Source organism: Toxorhynchites rutilus, chromosome 2 (assembly GCF_029784135.1).
Source record: "Toxorhynchites rutilus septentrionalis strain SRP chromosome 2, ASM2978413v1, whole genome shotgun sequence".
NCBI lineage: Eukaryota > Metazoa > Arthropoda > Insecta > Diptera > Culicidae > Toxorhynchites > Toxorhynchites rutilus.
In genome coordinates this window covers 340112443-340135169 of record NC_073745.1, presented here as the reverse complement: position 1 = coordinate 340135169, position 22727 = coordinate 340112443, and the positions used below count along the sequence as shown (strand labels likewise).

Below are 22727 nucleotides of genomic sequence, written 5' to 3'. Positions count from 1 at the left end.
TCAATCCACAGTTCCATTTCCCCCTGACACTAATTTTACACCCACGTACGCAATCTTATTTTTACGTCCATATGAAGCGGAACGAAAACATGATTTCCGATGCAAAAAAGAGGTTACCCCATCAATGGACGGTTTATTGTCTACCCATCGTGAACTGAAACCAACGAACTTAGTGTTGACCTATGGAGGTACCAACAGAGATACACGGAACACCGGGAAACGAACAAAAGGGAAACACCAGAGAGCAAACTGAACAACCACGGATACTTTCGGAGAGCAAAACAACAACGCGTCTTTACTGAATGATATATATTGTGGAATGAACAGAAGTGATTACAGTGTAGCCAGTTTATAAAATGTTTCTTCTCTCTTCAGCCAAGGGTGCATCATTAAGGTGCTCATCCATTCCCAATACTCCTCCTGGATGAGTACCGAGTACTACTATCTATATCTAATTCAATTTGAGCCGGACTGATCGATATACTAAAAGCGTCGGCGGCCATTTCCTAGTATAACACTTTTTTTTTTCAAGCGAGATACCTTCCTCCTTCCATGAAGTAGGTAGAGACACGGTTCCGGTTCAGCCTTGAAGTTCAGATTAAATTTCGCCTTGTGTAACGCCCTTTTCCAGCACATATGCTTCAACAACAAGCCATCGCCATTAGCACACCTGACATCGCCTTTCGGGTAACCGAAACGCAGACATCGGTAAAAACGATTTTGAATGCTTTCTTCCGCTTCATCTTGAATACATTTTTCACTCTGATTACTTCTTTTCAGGGAGGTAACGATACTAACTCCTTCATTTGATTCACTGCATGTGTCGCTATCTCCGCGTTAATGGCATGCTTTCGATCTGTCACTAGCATTGCTTCTCTATAATCTTCGGGCTCTTTATCTACAGTCACTTGCCCCACTACATAGTCCTTGAATTGTTCAGGCAGTACACTCCGGGTACGCCGGCTCCCTCGATTCAGCACTGTTTGTTCTTCTAGTAACTCTGGTTCGAGGCCCAGGGGATCACTTTCATTCATTTCACTAGCATCGTCATATTCAGACTCGTCTTGTTCATGATTTTCACGATGTTCAATAAAAACTTTTTGTTTCTCTTCAGAATCACTCGCACTATCACCGCCCTGTTCCACGGGATTCTCTGCAGAAACCACTTTTTCCTCCTCCAGCTGAACCATTTCCTAGTTCCAGAAAGCGCGCATCACGGCTTATTGTGATGCAATTCGTTGCGAGATCAAGGAAGCGATAGCCTTTGTGCTGGCTCGCGTAGCCCACAAATACTAACTTCTTCGCTTTCGGGTCGAATTTCTTTCGTCGTTGGTCGGGTACGTGTACATAGGCTTCACACCCGAACACTTTTAATTCAGCCAAATCCGGCACTCTTCCGGTCCACAGCTCGTAAGGTGTTTTATCCACCACCCTTGATGGCAATCGATTCTGAATTACATTTGCCGTAACCACGGCCTCACCCCAATAACGTTTGGGCAGCCCTGCATCCAACAACATGCAGTTGGCCATTCCCTGCAATGCGCGATTCTTTCGCTCCGCTATGCCGTTCTGCTGTGGTGTATACGGCGTAGAATACTGCGAAACAATGCCCTCGGTCCTGTAAAATTGCTTTAGAGACTCACCGATATATTCGCCTCCTCCATCAGACCTAATCACTTTAGGTTTTCGCCCAAACACGTTCTCGGTCCACCGAACGTATTCCCGAATCTTGTGCTCTGCCTCAGTCTTCGATGTAAGGAGAAATACCGCACAGAACCGACTGTAGTCGTCAATGAGGGTAATAAAATATTTATTCCCACTCGGCGTCGCATTTTCCATTGGTCCGCACAAATCTGTGTGCACCAGGTCCAATGGCTGTTTCGATCTGCGCTCAACTAACGGAGGAAAAGGTTTTCGCACTAATTTACCTTTGATACAGAACTCACAGACTATACGCTCTCCGCAGTCTTTAATCTCGAATCCGTTGGCCAATCCTTTTGAAGTGATAACGTTCATCACATTCACATCACGATGACCGAATCGACGGTGCCATGTGTGTTGACACCGATCCGTATGGCAATCTCTCACAGCTTTACACTGCTCACTAATTTTCAGCTTATACTGGCAGCCAACCATCTCACCAAATGCGATAACTTTCTCGTTGCAGTCCTTTATTTCACAACCCTTCATGTTGAACACTACCGTGAATCCTTTTTCGGATAACTTCCGCACCGAAACCAGTCCTCCCTCCAAGGTGGGGACATAGAGTACACGCTCCAACGTAATAACAACGCGCTGACCATTAGCATTCACACCGATAACGTTTCCACTACCAATACCGCATGACTTCGTATTCGTACCGTCGGCCAAAGTAACATCAACAACAACATTGCTCTTATACTCAAGGAAAAACTCGCGATCATTTGTCATATGACAAGTACACCCACTGTCGACTGTCCATGCTCCCGGAATAGCACTACCCGCAACAAAACACTCGGCACCACAGAAAACGTTATCTGCTACCACTGGTTTTCCCTGCTGTTGTAAATTTTCCGCCTGCATCTTTTTAGCCTTCTGCTGCTGTCCCGAACCCGATTCGTTACTCGGTTCACCTGAACTGTTCCCGTTCTTCCATACAGCAAACTTGCGGCAATTCCTCTTGTAATGGCCAGGTTGTTTACAGAAAAAACAACTTCCTCTGTCTCTGTTCACGTTGGCATCCACTTTATGGACTCTTTCTTCTTCGAAACTGCCCGCTTATTACACTCATCGCGCAATCGAGCCACTACTAAATCCATCGTCAAATCGCCTCCAGGCCGATTTTCCAACGACGTCACAAAACTCGCGAAAGACGGAGGCAAACTACGCAGCATCATTATCACCCGCAACTGCTCACTGATCTCAACACCGGTACTATCAAGCCGATCGTACAAATTTTCGATTTCTTCGAGGTGCTTTTCAACATCTCCACCCTCACCGAGATTAATCGAACACAACTGTTGCAGGAGCATTGCCTGGGTGCCAATCGTCGCTTTTTCATGATAGACTTTTAGGTTATTCCACATTTCACACGCGGTTTCGGCTTTCTTTACGAAACGCAACTGACTGTCATCAATAAACAACGAAATTGTCGCACGAGCCTTCACATCATTTTTCTTCCACTGCTGATAATGATTATACTCTTCCTCCGGTTTCGCTGTTTCAATCACATCCCACAATTCCTCACGCTCAAGAAGCGCCTTCATACGGAATTTCCAGGCAACATAATTGCCGCTGCTCAACTTTGCAAACGACACACGCGTGCTGTCCGCCATTTTGTTCTCTCGCTTTTCTCCGCACTAAAAACTTTTCTCGGAAGGCAAAACACCGCACTTTCCGGCAAACCAGCTCTCAGCAAAAACTGCACAAGCACTTCTTTATTAGCTTCCGGCATCTGGGCCCATAACCTGTTGACCTATGGAGGTACCAACAGAGATACACGGAACACCGGAAAAAGAACAAAAGGGAAACACCAGAGAGCAAACTGAACAACCACGGATACTTTCGGAGAGCAAAACAACAACGCGTCGTTACTGAATGATATATAGTTATACCACATGGCTTGTAGGATAAGATAGATTACAGTAGAAACATAGCATAGATAGATATAAACTTTTATTGCCTTTTACATAGAATGTTTCCTTCGTAAACATTATTATCTCTCTTAGCCTACACATTCTGAGATAAGCAAAACCAGCACAAGCTGTTATCTCCCCTGCTGTGCCTTCTGAGTCAGGGTGCACCAATGTAAAAGGAATGGAAATAAACTAGTATTATACGAGCATTTGGAAACGACGGTCTTGTCTGTGTAAAAGAAATCCCAGTCCGCGAATGACTGTATAATTGGCGCAGCCGTCCGGAATCGTGTGAAGTGACCGTGCGAGTGTTAAATAGTGGAAGTAATACGTTAAAAAAAGCGTATCAAAAGTGGTTCCGCGCAAGCATCTACGGCCGAAGGATTAAATCCGCCGTTCAGAGTTGAGGACCCCCCCGCTCGCAGGCATCCGGAAAACCGGCATCGTTCACCGCGAACCATAGGACACGATTGTAAAAAAAAAGGGTGAGTTCTTTTTTTTTGTCTCTCTTTTACTATAAGTGAAATAAGTGATATCAAATTAGAAACCCAGCCAGTGATTAATGATTAGTTGTTAGTGCGCTGAAAATCCGTTCTAAGAGAGAGAATTTCGCGCCACTACAAATAAATCCATCACTGTGAGATAAGTGCACTACAAGATAGACACGAGCTCTCTGTAAGATTACCGCACTACAAGATAGACGGTTTTCTTCAATTTCAATTTGAAACTTTGTGCTAAAAGGGATAATTAATGCCCAAATTTAAAGACGTTTTGAAGCAAACAAGAGGATCGTTTCTTAAAAGTAAAAAGAACGATACCAGTTCCGACGAATCCGACACGAGTACGGAGTCGGAGGAATATTCGCATATTCCTGTGGAAAATTTAAACTTAAACGTAGAGACTCTCAACATGACGGAGCCTCAATCAAATGAGATTAACCCACTACATGGTATTACTCAACAACTTGCACGTATGATGCAAGCAATTGAGAATATCACGGCTAGACAAGCAGTATATGATTCTCAATTGGGAAACGGAACTGAGAATACCATAAACACTGCGCCTGTAAATCGTCCCGACGACTCAATTCGGAGAGAAATTACCCAAGGTGACCCCTTCCGGATCCCTGATCCAATAAAAATGTTGCCATCCTTTAATGGCAATAAAAAGCAATTAGCAAGCTGGTTAGAAACAGCAGAAAAAACATTAAGAATATTCGAAAACTTAGTTTCTCCGGATATTTTTCAAATTTACCTTACAGCAGTATCGAACAAAATAGAAGGGCATGCCAAAGACGTTCTTTGCACAAACGGAAACCCTACCACATTCAATGAAATTAAGAGCATATTATTAACAGCGCTCGGTGACAAACAGGATTTATCCACTTATAATTGCCAGTTATGGCACAACAAAATGGACGGTAATGTGAACAAACATTACCAAAGAACGAAGCAACTAGTGTGTAGTATAAAATCGTTGGCGAAGCAAAATCCAAAGTATAATGCCCACTGGGAAGCAATAAATGACTTCATCGACGAATACAGCCTAGCAGCGTACGTCAGTGGACTACAGAAACCATATTTTGGCTATGTACAGGCAGCAGAACCCAAAACTATTGAAAACGCATATGCGTTCATATGCAAATTCACGTCGAATGAGTCTAATAGAAATCTGACTCATATGCCTTTAGCTCAACCCGCACAAACTGCATTTTTTAAGCCAAAGAATGAACCTGGATTTTCTCGTTCATCGGGACAAGAAAACAGCCATTCACATCAAGGACATTCAAGATTTAACAACATACCAAAACAAGACTTTAGGCGACGTAAACCAGATGCACCCGAAACAACAGTTGAACCAATGGAAATCGGTTCAGTTAGATCTAAATTAACTTTAAATAAAAGAGTTAACAATCATGAGCTACTGGATAGCGAAGACGATGATGACATCGTTAACAACATCGATGTAAATTTTTTTAGAAATCCCCGCGACAGATCCGGACAAATAGATCACAACTATTTACCATATCTCAAAATACAACATGAGAACAAAAATCTTAAATTTCTCATTGATTCGGGAGCAAATACAAATTTAATAAGACCCGGAATTCTGCAAAATTCAATCAAAATTAAACCCCTCATAGTAGAGTGCGTGAAAAATAATAGTATTATTTCTTCCAAAGTAAAAGCACAAATATTAGACGGAATGCCTCTCCTTTTATTTTATGAGCTTGAATTTCACTCATTTTTTGACGGACTAATAGGCTCAAAAACATTATCGAAATACAATGGGAAAATTAATTACAAATTCGGCACATTAGAAATAAATGGCAAAATTATTAAATTTTCCAAACATTATATTACCAACGAGTTGGAACAATTTAACCACCTAACCACTGTACCATGCGATAAAAATGGAGATTGGTTCGTAGGAAAATCAACAAAACTCACAGAAGAAATTATTGTTGAGCCTGGACTTTATCAAGCTCAAAATTTTAGAACTACTTTTCTAGTCCGAACCGAAAATCGTGAACCACCAAATACAGAAAACATTAGAAAAGTGTTGCTGAACGTGAATAATTTTGAGACATTGTCACCAATACCAATGGACTCTAAAACAACATTAGACAAGGCTACAATTTCAAAACTTATTCGGACTGAACATTTATCGGAATTAGAAAAAGAATAACTGATAGATATCATTTTGGAAAAACAAACGTCGTCGCTGACGCACTCAGTAGAAATCAACATTAACGAAGTAGAAAACAAAAACACTTTAGACGCAATATCATTAGAAAAAAACACCCCTTCATCCCATGCTGATACAGTACATTCAGCTCAAACATCGGATGATCACTATATGCATTTCACTGAAAGACCTATAAACAACTACAGAAATCAAATAATATTCAGAACGTCTAGCTTCAATTCAATTTTAACAGAAAACACATTTCCTAATTACAAAAGAACCACTATATGCTCAACTGAGTATAATCACGAAAACATAACTAACTTTTTAAAAGAATGTTCCAATGGGAAGCAAAGCGCTATCCTTGCTCCCGAATGTCTATTTCAAACAATCCAAGAAGTATACAAAGAACATTTTTCCAACTCGGATTGTCATTTCGTAATTACGCAAAACATGGTCGAAGATATACTCTCAGAACGAAGACAAGACGAAATCGTAAAAATAGAACACGAGCGAGCCCATCGAGGCATTTCCGAAGTCGAAAGCCAGATAAAGCGTTCTTATTTTTTTCCTGGAATGCTGAAGAAAATTCGTCGTCTCGTCTATTCCTGCCCAATTTGTGCACAACACAAATATGAAAGGAAACCGTATAACATAAAAATATCACCACGTCCAATTGAAAACGCTCCATTCCAAAGAGTACATATGGACATTTTCGGCATTGACAAACGCTACTACCTATCATTAATTTGCACTTTCTCAAAACATCTGCAACTGATACAAATAAACTCACGTAATTTATTCGACATTAGAAACGCCTTATCACAATACTTTAGAACATTTAGCCCTCCGAAAAGAATAATCTGCGACCACGAAGCCGCATTCACTAGCATTCAACTAAGAGACTTTTTAACCAACTTTGGAACAAATATAGAATTTGCATCATCCTCAGAATCAAATGGACAAATAGAAAAAACTCACAGTACAATAATTGAAATATTTAATACCAACAAGCATAAATTTAAAGATCTTCAATCCCCAGAGATCATTCAAATTGTAACTTCTTTATATAACAACACCTCACATCAAGCCACATCGTTTACCCCAAACGAGGTTATTTTCAATCAACAAAATATTACAGATCCTTCTATGATTGCTGAGCACTCACAAAGGTTATTCAAGAACGTAACGAAAAATCTCCAGAAAACCTCAAAGAAAATGACAAAACACAATGACTCCAAAGAAGAACCACCAACAGTGAACGAAGGTCAGAACATTCATATTAAGAAAACCACGAGGAAAAAACTAGATCCACGTTTCACGACGACAAAATGTGTAGAGAGTACTGGAAAAACTATAAATATCCCAAAAAACGTTAAAAGACATAAGAACAAAATTGAAAGAATTAGGAAACTAAATTGAATTCTTACTTTTCCAGGTCCCCACTCAACAGGAGAATCACCATCATCAACAGAAAAAAGAATTAACCTCGTTTTAGCGTTTCACAAAAAAAAACTCATGCATTATTTTTTTTTTCAGTTTCCCTCAACGCAAAAAAAAAATCGTGAACTTCATAACCCAGAAGAAACACGAAACTCAACCACGATTATAAAATATAAACAATAATAAGGATAATCAAAATTATAAGTTAAGAAACAATACAAATACCATATAATTTTCACATACAAAATGTATTTAACATTTATAATATTCACAACATTGATCAATATTAATTGTTACTGCCAAGAACTAGAAATTACCAATGTGAGTAATCAACCAATTCTCACAGTAAAGATAGGAAAATGTAAATTACAAATAAGAAATATAAATATTATACATCCTATTAACATAACGGAAATAGAAACTACTATCAATCTTTTAACCACAGTAGTCTATAAGAAGTCGGATGATCCTTTTGTTCAAATTGCTAAACATAAAGTTAAGGAATTATACGCTAATTTAATGCAAATCAAGCCGCAGAGATCCCGCCGTCAACGGAGCATCGAAATAATTGGAACGGTCTGGAAATGGATTGGTGGAACGCCTGATGCTGAAGATTTACGTATCATCAACCAAACGATGAACGAACTAATTGAAAGCAATAACAAACAATATCAAGTGAACAACCAGATAGGCAAGAGACTTCAATTGTTAACAAATGCAATTAATGAAATAATTGAAGGTAACCAGAACAGAATAATTTTTGACGAAATGGAGACGCTAAGAACAATAATCAAAATCGATACCATCAACAAGATCCTAGAAGACATACAAGAAGCCATAATGCTATCTAAAATTTCATTAGCAAGCAACAAGATTCTTTCTCTAATCGAAATCAATACAATTAAATCCGTATTGGAAGAGCAAGGAGTAACTGTTGATCTCCCTGAAGAAGCGTTGAGATTAGTTAAGCCGAAAATAGCTACCAGCGAGAATACACTTCTGTACATCACTCGTATTCCGCAACTGGAACAAGAAGAAGGTACAGTTATCCGCATAATCCCACTGAACCAAGGAGGTAAAATTATTACAAATCACCCAGACTTCGTGATAAAGCTTGGAAAAAATGTTTACACAACATCTAAACCAGACGAGTACATACAACAAAGCTCGTTCCTTAACAGGTACACCGACACCTGTATAAATCCTATGTTGGCTGGAAAAAAAAGTCAATGCAAAACAAAACAAACAACCAAAACAGAAATTCAGGCAATATCAGACAATCTTATTCTCATCAACAATGCGAAGAATGGATCTCTAAATTCGAACTGCGGCCCGGATAACCGCACGCTTACGGGAAACTTTCTAATTACATTCTCAAACTGCAGTATCCAATTCGAAAACAAATCATTCACAACTAGAGAGAGTACCATCCAAAGCACAGTCGTTCAAGGAGCAATGCACAACCTTCTCATCGACCAACAACCAGAAGAAAATGACTTGCACGAAGTAGACAGCATAGCCCTCTCCAATAGAAAGAAGATTGACCATGTGTACCTGAAACAATACAAAAATGAAATTTGGAACTGGAGCCTACTAGGAGGAATATCACTCTCAACGATAATAACTGTTACTATCCTTGTCCTTGCTCTCCTACATTACAAAAAGCTATCAACAACTATACTGTCAAGAGTTTCACGAAAAAGAAGAACTAGAAATCCACCATCTTCAAATGCATCAAACGAAAACGCCTGAGGACACGCGTCTTTTTTCACCCCGGAGGAGTTATACCACATGGCTTGTAGGATAAGATAGATTACAGTAGAAACATAGCATAGATAGATATAAACTTTTATTGCCTTTTACATAGAATGTTTCCTTCGTAAACATTATTATCTCTCTTAGCCTACACATTCTGAGATAAGCAAAACCAGCACAAGCAGTTATCTCCCCTGCTGTGCCTTCTGAGTCAGGGTGCACCAATGTAAAAGGAATGGAAATAAACTAGTATTATACGAGCATTTGGAAACGACGGTCTTGTCTGTGTAAAAGAAATCCCAGTCCGCGAATGACTGTATAATTATATATTGTGGAATGAACAGAAGTGATTACAGTGTAGCCAGTTTATAAAATGTTTCTTCTCTCTTCAGCCAAGGGTGCATCATTAAGGTGCTCATCAATTCCCAACACTTAGACATTTATCAAGTATGCTATAAAGATCCTCGCGTTAGTATTTGTTAGTATTAGGCGCACATACACTGCACGCTATTTTATACGTGTAAATAACCCATTACTGCCCAGGTGTACAAGAACTTGATCCAAATGTCATGACACTTTCTAGCCCATCTAGGTTAGTCCCGAAACGGGGGAGAAACTCAATATTTTGGTTTGGAGTTCTTTGGAAGTTAAGATATCTGACGTATGAAATTCCATACGTTGAGCCGATACAGTATCAAAAATGGAAATAATTTGAATATCGAACAAAACGGTTTTATTTCATAAAATTCAACTTCAATAACCATTTGTATGGTTTATTAGCACTTTCGTGTACTGCCGTTCTACGCATAATTGTCCAACGGTTCATAGGGATTGCATAGATTGCAATTTGTCATTCGCATGTTCAATCAAAGGTCGTTCCTTGAACAATTTGTCGGACCCATCATTGAGTAAATTGTCGTTGAAATGCAGATATTTCATGATTTGCTCAAATTTATTCCTTGGCATAGCTTTGGCAATCAGCATATTGTACGTATCTTCTTTTGCTTCCCAGTAGAACCGTTTACTTGGTACTTCTACGTATCCGGAAACGAGCACAATTCCTAGAAATTTGTACATTTCCGGTACGGTCACACGGAATCTTGTATCTCCTTTTAGCAGTGCGTACTTATTTGTCTCTGTGGTGATTAGTCCGACGAAATCTGCGTCAAATAGGTAATGGAACATTTGAACGGCAGACCATTTACAGTGTCGGACAATAGAATAGGACCACAGCTCAATCCAAAACAGAAAGTGACAAAACTTTGAGAAAAAAATTTCCATTTAAGTGCATCAAACCATTTACAAATTGTAAATTCCATTCTTCGAAGAAATTAAAATCATCCGTAGTTAAACCAATTGTCCTTTATTTAAAAATGCGTTTTAAGCATACTTACTGACTAAAATAACGCGACATAAAATAGGACCGCTTTAGAATTCATGGTAAAAAAACAGGAAGTGGGTTATACCTATGGTACAACCGCAAGGGTGACGTAGGACTATCGTTGATTTAGAGATTATTTGTTTGAAGTTGAATCTAAATCCATTCTGAATGAATGAATAAATGAATATTTGGGGGACAAGGTTTTATGCATCCAATATAGGATACGAAAAACCTTGTTCTGAAGAATAATCTTCAGAAACTTTCCTGCTAACTGCACTTGATTGACAAATCACAAACTCAAATGTATTATCTGGATATTTTATGGATAGAAAACATTAAAATAAACTCTTTCGCTTGAATGTAATTTTCAATTCCAAGGGGAACTGGTAGGTTATTTTCCAGCAACGATTAGATATTTCCACATTTTCCTCGATACTGGAAGTCCATTCAAATAAACTCTTTCACATGAATGTATTTTCAAATTCCCAGAGGAACTGACAGATTATTTTCAGTAACGATTAGATATTTCCACATTTTCCTCGATACTGGAAGCCCACCAGTGGTTAATGCTAATTCGATAACCATCTGTTAATAGCACTTGATTGAAACATATTTGGTCACAGTGTTACATGGATAGAAAACATTAAAATAAACTCTTTCACATGAATGTAATTTTAAATTCCCAGAGGAACTGGCAGATAATTTTCCGGATCTTTCTCGATGCTGAATGGCATCCAAACGGAAAGAATTCCGCGCGTGTATGTGTGTGTGTAGCGGCTGCTTCGAGATCTTCCCGGGGAATCGTTTGTGGCATCACTCTCCTCCTGATGGATTCCCTTCTGGCCTAAGGTGCACGAACAGGCTCTTGGTGACACCGTTCATCCGCGCTTTCATGATAAACGAAGAGCTTCACCACAACAGCGACAACATGCTCCAATCGCTGTTCAATTAGAACTAAGTGGATTTCCGAGCGGCGCTCGCTTATATACCGATTGGTGATTTCAATAGCCTGTTTTGAAAGCAATTTTAAGACTATTGAAACAAGTTTTTGGATCAAAAAGTAACAACTATAGAACGCGTAGACATTTTATCTTTCGAATGAAGTGTCTATCATACAATTTCGTTCAGTTGTTTAGGAGCTATTAACGCTCAAAATCTCGGTCTCCGGCGTAACGCTTTCGTTTTCGAAACTTTGATTTTACACCCCGGTATAGAAATGAAAGACGTAGTCCTACGTCAAAAATTTAAAAAAAAGGAAATTCATACCGTGATCGATTTGCAGGGTTAGTACATGGTGGTATAGCCCTTATTACGCATCACTTCTCGCACCCGGTTCGGCATCGACTCCACCAGCTTTTGGCACGTTCTCAGCGGGATAGCGTACCACACCGCCTGGATTCTCTCCCACAGCTGCTGCTTGTTTTTTTTTTTGATTTTTCGGTGTACACCTTACGTTTAACTATTTCCCATAGGTTCTCTATGGGATTGAGATCAGGGGACTGTGCTGTCCACTCCATAACGTCTACCTTATTATCCTGGAACCACTTTTTAACCGTTTTAGCGGTATGTTTGGGGTCGTTGTCCTGCTGGAACTGCCACTTTAGGGGCATCTCCCACTCGGCGTGTGGCAGCATTACTTCCCGAAGTATCTGGGCGTAGAGATGCTGGTCCATAATCCGGTCGATCCAGTACAAGGGACCCACCCCGTACCAAGAAAAGCACCCCCACGCCATGATGTTACCTCCTCCATGTTTGAATGTTTTATTTGTATACTGGGGCATATACGCACATCCGAGTGGGCGATGGACCCAACTCTTTCCGTCCGAGCCGATGAGGTTCACTTTGGTCTCATCCGACCACAGCACATTTCTCCATAGTTTCTCCTCTTCCGGGTCCATCGCCCACTCGGCTGTGCGTATATGCCCCAGTATACAAATAAAACATTCAAACATGGAGGAGGTAACATCATGGCGTGGGGGTGCTTTTCTTGGTACGGGGTGGGTCCCTTGTACTGGATCGACCAGATTATGGACCAGCATCTCTACGCCCAGATACTTCGGGAAGTAATGCTGCCACACGCCGAGTGGGAGATGCCCCTAAAGTGGCAGTTCCAGCAGGACAACGACCCCAAACATACCGCTAAAACGGTTAAAAAGTGGTTCCAGGATAATAAGGTAGACGTTATGGAGTGGACAGCACAGTCCCCTGATCTCAATCCCATAGAGAACCTATGGGAAATAGTTAAACGTAAGGTGTACACCGAAAAATCAAAAAAACAAGCAGCAGCTGTGGGAGAGAATCCAGGCGGTGTGGTACGCTATCCCGCTGAGAACGTGCCAAAAGCTGGTGGAGTCGATGCCGAACCGGGTGCGAGAAGTGATGCGTAATAAGGGTTATACCACCAAGTACTAACCCTGCAAATCGATCACGGTATGAATTTCCTTTTTTTTAAATTTTTTTTACCATGAATTCTAAAGCGGTCCTATTTTATGTCGCGTTATTTTAGTCAGTAAGTATGCTTAAAACGCATTTTTAAATAAAGGACAATTGGTTTAACTACGGATGATTTTAATTTCTTCCAAGAATGGAATTTACAATTTGTAAATGGTTTGATGCACTTAAATGGAAATTTTTTTCTCAAAGTTTTGTCACTTTCTGTTTTGGATTGAGCTGTGGTCCTATTCTATTGTCCGACACTGTATGTTTCGAGCAGAGATCACTAAGATCAGGTGAATGTCCTTCAAGAACAACGGCTGCATCTGCATCCGAATTTAAGGTAATTTTTCCCAGTGTCTGGCTCTCCGCTTCTTGCTGCTGCCCGAGGAGCATTCTTGTGATTGGCCTCGTTCAATGTTGCCCTCGACATTCGCTTGTTTGCCAAAACCGGAAGGGCCGTCCTTCGAGTCACTATCTCCAGCATCCACATCGCTGTCTCCACCGCTTGGGGGCACGATGACAAAGTCAATGGGCCTGATTCTCCAGCGCGAATGGGATGTGACAACAATGAACTCCTCAAAGTCACATGACCCAGGTCACCGTATCGCCGAAGGCGATTGCCCAGACGTGAGAGGTTCATTTTGGAGTAAAATACTCAATGAATTACAAATGGTGCAGTGTTCATTGAAATATATGTCAAAGCTTGTGTTTTTTTGCAAAGGCTCTATGTATTCAATGTGTTTCATGAATATATATTTCTTTTGTTTTAAAAATTTTCATTCCTTGTTACAAATATGTACAGGAAATAATTTGGTTCATCATTATAAACGTTTTCCTCTTATTTCCTCTTATTAAAATTGATGAAAAATAGTATCACTGGGATAAGAAAACAAATAAAAATATATTTTCAAATCTGTTTTTGCATAGTCCCTTTGCATTAATATGAGTGTATGTTATTTCAATTGTTTTGATTTCGCATCCGTGTTTTGATTCCGCATTCGTTTTTTCACTTAGTGTCCGGTGCTGATTTTAGCGTAATTATTGCTAAAAGTTTATCGGAAGGTTGACTATTCTTTATAACATTACAGTGAACATTAATTTTATAGTCACCTCACATAAAAGCCATCAAGGTAAGATATATTTATTATCGCATTTATATAAATTTAAAAGCTAAATTTTGTTCACAGACAATGAGCCGATAAAAATGATAGAGCTGTCAAGGATCTTGTAATTCCACTGTCCGAAACTGCGCTGTTATCGTTTGGATTCTCACTGGATGAGCCCGGTGAGCACGCATCTCGCATCTACCTTATGGTCAAGCTGGGTTTTGAAATGGATAAGGACGAAGGTATGAGCACAGATGATACTCCATCCGCAACTACTGATGAAGATGCTCCTCCACTAGTGGATGACACCGAGAATGCCTCACACATGGAAGAAGTTGATTAAACATATACGGTTTTTAACTACTTAAGTAGCTTTTCGTAATTTTTGAAAGTCTGATTTGTGTTTTTGAAGAAAGGAAATGATATGCTGAATTGAGTTTCGCGTATCAGTTAGGGTCAACTATTGTAAACTTACATTTTAATTTTGTAACGCGTTATAGCGGCTGCAGAAGTTGTATATTCTTGTCATTAGTAATAGCATACCAAATACTTGAACTGACTACATGTTAATAATAAATATAAATCATTTCAAAATTCACAGTTTAACTGGATTGCATTCGAAATTGCCTATTTTTTCCGAAAATTTTCATAAAGTAGATGATGAATTCATCTTTGAATCTGCAGTAGCTATTGCCCGTTTGGAACGGCGAATTATTAGAGATCGTTCAAATCCTTTGCAAATGCCTAATTCTATTTTTGGCTACCATTGCTGGTACTAGTCGATAACAAATGAGGATACGACTTAAAAAGTCACAAAATGGCATGTTTTTCCACTGCAATCGCCCACGGGAATTGAGTGAGTGTTCATGAGAGTTCACTCAAGGTAAAAATCTCACAGCCGCCTTCGGGAATTGAGTGAGGCAATTTTTCCGAGCTGTCACTTCACATTCGCGCATCAGAATCAGCCCCAATATCATTTGTTGACACTAGATTTTCGAAAGCGTCTTCGTCCAAATCAATCAGATAATTGCACAGCTCCTCCGGATTATCGGGAAGCTGATATATCCTATTGAGAAAAAAATATACCGTAGTTGCACAGCGTATGAAATTTCATACGCTCAAAAATAAACATTTTTGTTTTGCGGTTTCATAATTCTCTTCGGATTGTTTGCTAGATATCATTTTTTACACTCGTCTAGTAGTGCTGTGTCACAGATTTGAGCAATTCAGAATCCTTTAAGAGATAAAACATTGATAAATTTATGTTTACTTTTGCGACTCTATTAAACTCGAACTTTGCAAGCTTCAATACACAACAAAACAACAAAAATGACAGATAAAATGACACTGACAAAAAAAACACTCTTAAATTGCCATGTGGTATCATTTAAAATGCGCTTAACACTTTAGTTTCATCAAAACAGTTTTTCAAAAACGGGCATTTTTGCGTATTAATTTTCATACGTTGGGCACTAATGGGATAACAAAAAAAAACATTTCTAGTGAAAGTTATGGCTTCCGTTTCAACTTACCTCATGTTTCAACTTACCCCGGTGTACCTTAATCCTATCGATTCTAGTTCTAGCTCCAACTTCATGTAATTCAATTTGCATATATTTAAGCGTTCCTGAAATGTTCCCCGATAGAAAATATCAGAGACGCAAAATAAAACAAACTAATTCTCTGAAGGTATGCAACGAGCAAACCAAACAACTGGAAAAGTTATAACAATTGCACCGATAGCTTTCACTCGGTCGATACTATCGACTTTGCTTAGTATCTACAATAGTAAAATGAGGCTAAAGAGCAAACTTCTCATCGACTCGATTTCTATTACTTTGTGAAGAATAAACTAATACTGTAGGAAAAAATTAACCACTTAGTTCACATCAAACAAAAAAAAACAAATAATTGCTGGAATTTTATTTTATTTTTAACCATTCCATAGGATGTTACTCCTCCACTCTCTCGCTCTTTCTTCTCCCGCGTTATAATTACAGTAGAAAGATATCCGAATCAATACGAACAGCAGCAATCCCGGATACAATCCGTTTCCCACTATCGCCTTATTTCTTCTCCTTCTCCTTGAACTTCTCGTCACCCTTTCCACCACGAATACGACCGGTACGACGGGCAGCGATGAGACCGACCTTACGACCTGGTGGAGTTCCTCGCTTAACGGTCGAGGCCTTACCGATATGCTGATGGTTACCACCACCGTGGGGATGCTCAACAGGGTTCATAGCAACACCACGCACCTTCGGCCAGCAGTTGCGCTTCACCTTGTACTTGTGGTATGCGCGTCCAGCCTTCAGAATAGGCTTGTCAATACGACCTCCGCCCGCAACAATACCGACCATAGCACGGTTCGCGGATGGCAGCACTTTCTTGGCTCCCGAGGGCAACTTCACACGAGTGCGCTTGGTGTCCGGGTTGTGAGCAATGACTGAAGCATAATTACCCGAGGTACGGGCCAACTTGCCACGGTCTCCGGTCTTCTCCTCCAGATTGCACACAATGGTACCTTCAGGCATCAGACCAATTGGCAGAACGTTTCCGATCTGCAGCTGGGCGCGCTTTCCACAGTACACGAACTGTCCGGTGTACATACCCTCGGCGGCAATGAACAGCTGCTTACGCAGCTTGAACTTGTATGGGTCACGGAAGTGAACCACGGCCAGCGGAGCACCGCGACCCGGATCGTGAATGATTTCCTGCAATCAACAATGGCGCGTGTAAAGTAAATAAGACTAGTCGTGGCTGGAGAACTGAAGTTTACTCACTTTAACTACTCCCTTCAGATAACCACGACGTTCGGCATAATCGAGGGCGCGCAATTTAGGCTGTCCCTTGCGCTTCTTGGTGTGGGCTCTGAAGACAGACCCGGCACCTTTACGCTGTGCACGGATGACGCGACCCATCGCAAATTATGCTCACTAAAATGAAAACAAATACTTCGGTTAAGATTAAAACATACAGGGCGTTGTTGCAGACCGCAATTGTTCTTCACTATTTAATTTGGTAATCGCAGATCAATGTGACATCAAAACTAAAACCGCAACATGTTTTCACATTTCTGCCAATGCGATACAAAATTTGTGTAATGTCAAAATCACTCCAAACCCCAAACACACATCATCAAAAACAAATTGGATTTTGAGAGATTTTTTCCCGTAAAAGCTAACGCAACCAACAAAATTTAACACCACGCAAAGAAACAAGTTAGATTCACCAGATTTAGCATAAAAATTCAACAGAAGATTCACTTACAGGGCTTAAAAATAATCTTAATGATACACAAAATGTGTGTTCACTTGACTCTGGTACGAGCCGGAAAGAAAGAGAGATGCAAGCAAATGTCGCAAAGGAGGAAGCGATGGAACGCAGTTCTCTGTTTTGACAGATGACAACAGAAAAATAGAGATTGCGTTTCAATGTTCTGCGTTTATTATGGGTTCGGCATCATATACACTGAAATAAAACCAAAAATAAAATAAAGAACTTGAAGTGTGTTGAAAACAGTAAAAATTTCGTAATAATTGAGATTAACCAAAATTTTCCTACGTTTCAGGAATAAACAAGTATTTCTCAGTTTCGATCAATCATGTTCATTCTCATTATTTTTGTAATGCATAGCCTGATTGTTTAGGGTATTGTATTTGCTTTTCTCATCAAAACTATTTATGGCTAACCCCTTTTAAAGCAATATTAAATTAAGTAAGCAGAACTATTTTATTGTTAACGAAGCGTATACAGTGATTCAAACTCGAATACTCACGCCACTATACATAGTGTCACATTGAAAAAACATAGTCATAGTGTTCACATGAGTGTAAAAATCTGGTTTCAAACAGATGCTTTTTATTTCTTAAAGAAATATTGTAGATTAGCGAACGTACGAACATAGACTCAAACACATATTCGTACGGTAATTGAAATTTCAATTCGGTTTCGAAGGCGTTGATCAATTTCAGGATTCCATCATCAGTATGATAACCAATGTTATCACATTGTAATCTGTACCAGAGGGGTTAAAATTCTTTCTTATCTGTACTTTATCTTCAAAAAATCTGTACCAAAAATCTGTACCATCGAAAATCTTCGTTGTAAAAAAAATATATTTTATTTGAATGAAACCAAAAACTCAGTCATTTACTACAAATACTACATTTACATTTGCAAGTCATTCGAGTGTTTGCTAATGGTTGTACAAAGCCACTATGTTTGATCAAATATTTTGGTTTCAAAATAGTGTTCATCGTATCGTTGCTGAACCGATTTCAGAGTTTTTTTTTTGTTCGAGGCCGAGAGGTGAGGCGTAGGGAGAACGATACAAACAAGGCATCGATTTCACCTTAAGGGTACGGAATTTATTCTCCATATCTTGTATATTCCCGTAGAACCCTGGAAACGAATTCGTCAATATGAAAGTGATCAAATATTGCATTATAAATCCTTTATTATCAGCAGCACCAAGCGATACTGCGGCGTAAAAGTCATCATGTACCTTAATGTTGCTTTCTTCAAATATAAGAAATTTCACACACGGAAAAAATCTGTACCAATCTGTACTTTTTGACGGAAATCTGTACTCTGTACCGTACAGAATCTGTACCAAAAATAAGGGAAAAAAAATATGTATCTTTCCAGATAAATCTGTACGTGTGGCAACACTGATGATAACCCAACTTTTAGCTGCCTTTAGCCATAATCTGTGAGCTTTTTGGTGTAAAGAAAAGAAAGAAATATTCATCCATCCATCCATCAAATGGCTTTTAAGATCCTGTTATTGGAAATTTGATGCTTTCTAACTTTCCTACGCAGATTGCTCCCATAGTTTCTTAATAGGAGTGATGTCGAGTGTATCCGAATCAACGAATTTTTCCAACCCATGCAGAGATCCGATAGGATGAAACTGCATCCATGGAAATTTTCCCTAAAAACTCGAGAGTTACATAACATATGTAAATTGATATTCACAGTTCACAGTGAAATAATTTTCAGAATGCTTTGGGACATTCGATCGTAATAATACAATATGTTCGATCGTAATAATACAAATATGTTTTTCTACTAGAAAATGTTTCTTCCTATCGTTTCAGGATGTTTCTCTTGCGTTTTATATATGGACTAATGAATTATTAACAAAAAAGAGTTTGTTCACGTTCACGTTCACGAGAACTCTAAACCGGCCTTAAGGCAGTATTCTAGTCTAGAAATTTGAAAAAAATCCAAAACAATTTTCTTCATATTTCTGTAGTTTAGTCATTCAAGAATATACCCTAGAAAGGACTTATCGAAAATTCCATTATTTACCGAGTTAGAGCCATTTTAGTGATGCGGTATCTGGCCTGGAACGGCCATAGCAATGAACTTCAAAAGCGTTTTTCTCGAAACTAGATTTTTCAAACTGGCGTACACGATATCTCAAGTTCTACTGAACTGATTCATGTCGAATTGATATGAATACAATCTGTATGCATCTCTCTATCGCACGAATCTCTAAAACATAATATTTTTCAAATTTGAATATTTTTAAAAAATCGAAAAACGTAAGAAAAAACAAATGGCCGCCATTTTGTCAAAAAATATGTTTTCGACTTGTCCGAGGTTCATGCTATAGCGGCATTTTTACTAATTTAGAATCTGTTCGGTTTTTTTTGTTTCAGATAACCAGAAGGGCAGGAATCCATGACACAACTTCTTTTTGAACCCCCTCATCTCATCAACTTGTAACTATTCAAGTTGTGAATATTTTTTCTTCGTTTAATTTTTGTTTTATTGTTAAAAGGTAGATGAACAAATAATAATATAATGGATAGTAAAAATACTCTTTGTTTATTTTTACGGAGCTCGAAATAACTTTTGAATGATTGTAAAGCAACCATGTGCGAACTTCATGTTACTTGTGCTTTGGGTTATTGTCCTGGTGAAAATTGAATCCTTGATAAAATCCTATTTTGTTGATACTTTCCGTCATAGTTTCCTCCAGAATGTTTGAGTAAACATTCTGATCCATTACACCATTGATGAAATATGAGTTTGAGTCAATGTTCGTACATTCGATAATCTACAATCATTTTTTAATAAACAAAAATCAGTTTCCTGAAAACAGATAGCATACTCTCATGGAACACTATAACTTATCTAAGTAGAATGTTTCGAAAGCTTGTTTTCGACTTTCAAAAGTAGTGAAAATAGATCTGCATGGAGGAGTACGAATTCGAGTTCTATTACTGTATGTTCTCAATTGAAGCATAATTTTCAATCGGAGATCTTTCAGGTTAGAGCGATACATCTCAGCTAATTGAGCTAAATCAATGTTCAAAGATAAAATATATATTAAGTCTGTGCTCCCGTGGCCGAAATGGTTAGCGTCCCACACTATCATGCCGGGGGTTCGGGTTCGATTCCCGTTCTGGCCGGGGGATTTTTCGTCAAAGAAAATTCTTCCGGCCACGCGTAATCTAGAGCTTGCCACTCCAGAGTACATTTAAGGCGAGTTATTCGGCATAGAAATCTCAACCAAGTATTACAAATAAAAATGACGCAAGTAATGCTACGTTGAGAAGGCAAAAGTTCCACTGGAACGTTAGAGCTATCCAAGAAGAAGAAACAACTACATAGAATTGTATTGGTTTGGTTACATTGCTTCCCACTTATTTCGTTCGAATTCGCCAGCTTCAATCGAACAAATATGTTCGTTTCTCTTCGTCAGTTATCGTACAATCAAGGTTTCGTGCGTACTCCAATCCAGTGTCACCCCAGCCTAAGTACACTGTTGCTGTAGCGCTGTTGTGCGAGGACAATCAAAGGGAATCGACACGGTCTTACGTCATACCGGAATCAACTTTGTTTTGTCAATGCATTCCAGAAGATGATTAATTTCTCAATTTCAAACGACATCACCACCTGTCTTCAAAAAAACCAAAGTCCGTTGAAGTGATAAGAAAAGGCGGCTGATCCGTGGCACTGTCGGGCAGAATTCAAATTCTGGAAAGCAGCTTATCGGGCGAAAATAGAAGTAAGAAGGAGGAAAGCCCTAAATGTGCGGATTGCGTTCTAGCCTATGTTTGAGAGCACATTATTTATGCTACTAAAGGGTGTCGCACATCAAATTGCAAAAAACGCTGTAGAAAATTACCCATTGGATATTTTCTCTTGAAAATATGGGTAGACGTAGTTTAGAGTGTTTTGTTTACACTGTGCTTTTATCGTTGTCAGTTTTTAAAATTGGAAAATGGCATCTCCCGAAAAGCAATGTTGCGAATTAATTTTGCGCAAGTACCTGGAGAATCCTCAACTCTCTCATTGGGACATCGAAAAACAACTCGGAATCGTGCAATCAACGGTGAATCGTGTGATTAAACGCTACTACGAAACCCTGAGCATCGAACGGAAGGAGAAACGCGATCAGAATGGGTGTTCTATTAGTGATCAGGCTCACAAGTGAGTCGTGAAAGCGTTCAAGCAGAATTCCAATGCTTTGATCAGGTATGTGTTCAAGAAGTGGAATCTGTCCAAGTCTTTCGTTCAGAGAGCCAAGGACCGGTAGGGACTGCAAACGTGCAAAGTGCAGAAGGCTCCAAATCGTGACGAACTGCAGAATATGGTGAAGAAGCCTCATTGTCTCATCATGGATGATGAGACTTATGACGGGTTTGCCTTAGGAAGATCTATAGCTATAGATGGATTTATTAAACGTTAATACGAAAAGAAAAGTATGGTTTTGGGCAATAAAATTAGTTTTCTTTCTTTCGATTTTTCTTTCGGAACATGCTATGAAATGTTCATTTGTACAACAATATACGCTATGCAAAATATTAGCTCATTCGGACTTCATTTACTGGTGTCACAAACGTTAAAATTTGAGTTTTTTGAAAACCGAAAAATCACCGGAAATCGAGGAAAAAAAATTGATGCCAAAAGTCTTAAAATTGCATGACAATTCGGGATTTACAGTTATCTCAAAAATTTGTTTTCCAGAGTGCCGATTTTTGACAAAAAAAAATTGATATGACACTACATCTCGAAATTTCGAGATAACTGTAAATCTCGACGAGTAATGCCATTTTATAACATTTGGAATCAAAATTTTTTTTTCGAAAACCCCGATTTCCTTTACTCCCCCCTTGGTGATTTTTTGAGTTTCAAAAAAACTCGAACTTTGACCGCTTTGCACCACTCTTCCTTAATTCCGATTGAGCTGATATTTGGCATAGGGTGTTTTTTCGAGGTGGTGAACATTTTTTATGGGGTTATTTTTTGCAATTAGAGATGACCATTTTCATTGGCACCCTTCAT

The 22727-nt window shown here is 39.1% G+C and overlaps 1 protein-coding gene across 1 annotated transcript; it reads right to left on the bottom strand.

Moving 5' to 3' along the window:
- Window positions 1-16331: 16331 nt before the first annotated feature.
- LOC129767337 (60S ribosomal protein L8) lies at window positions 16332-17802 on the bottom strand. The gene is made up of 3 exons (XM_055768080.1): window positions 17694-17802; window positions 17207-17359; window positions 16332-17137 (listed from the first exon to the last, which is right to left on the bottom strand). Exons 2-3 carry the CDS (start codon window positions 17342-17344, stop codon window positions 16490-16492), a joined length of 786 nt encoding a protein of 261 aa, XP_055624055.1. The 5' UTR covers window positions 17345-17359; window positions 17694-17802; the 3' UTR covers window positions 16332-16489.
- Window positions 17803-22727: the final 4925 nt, after the last annotated feature.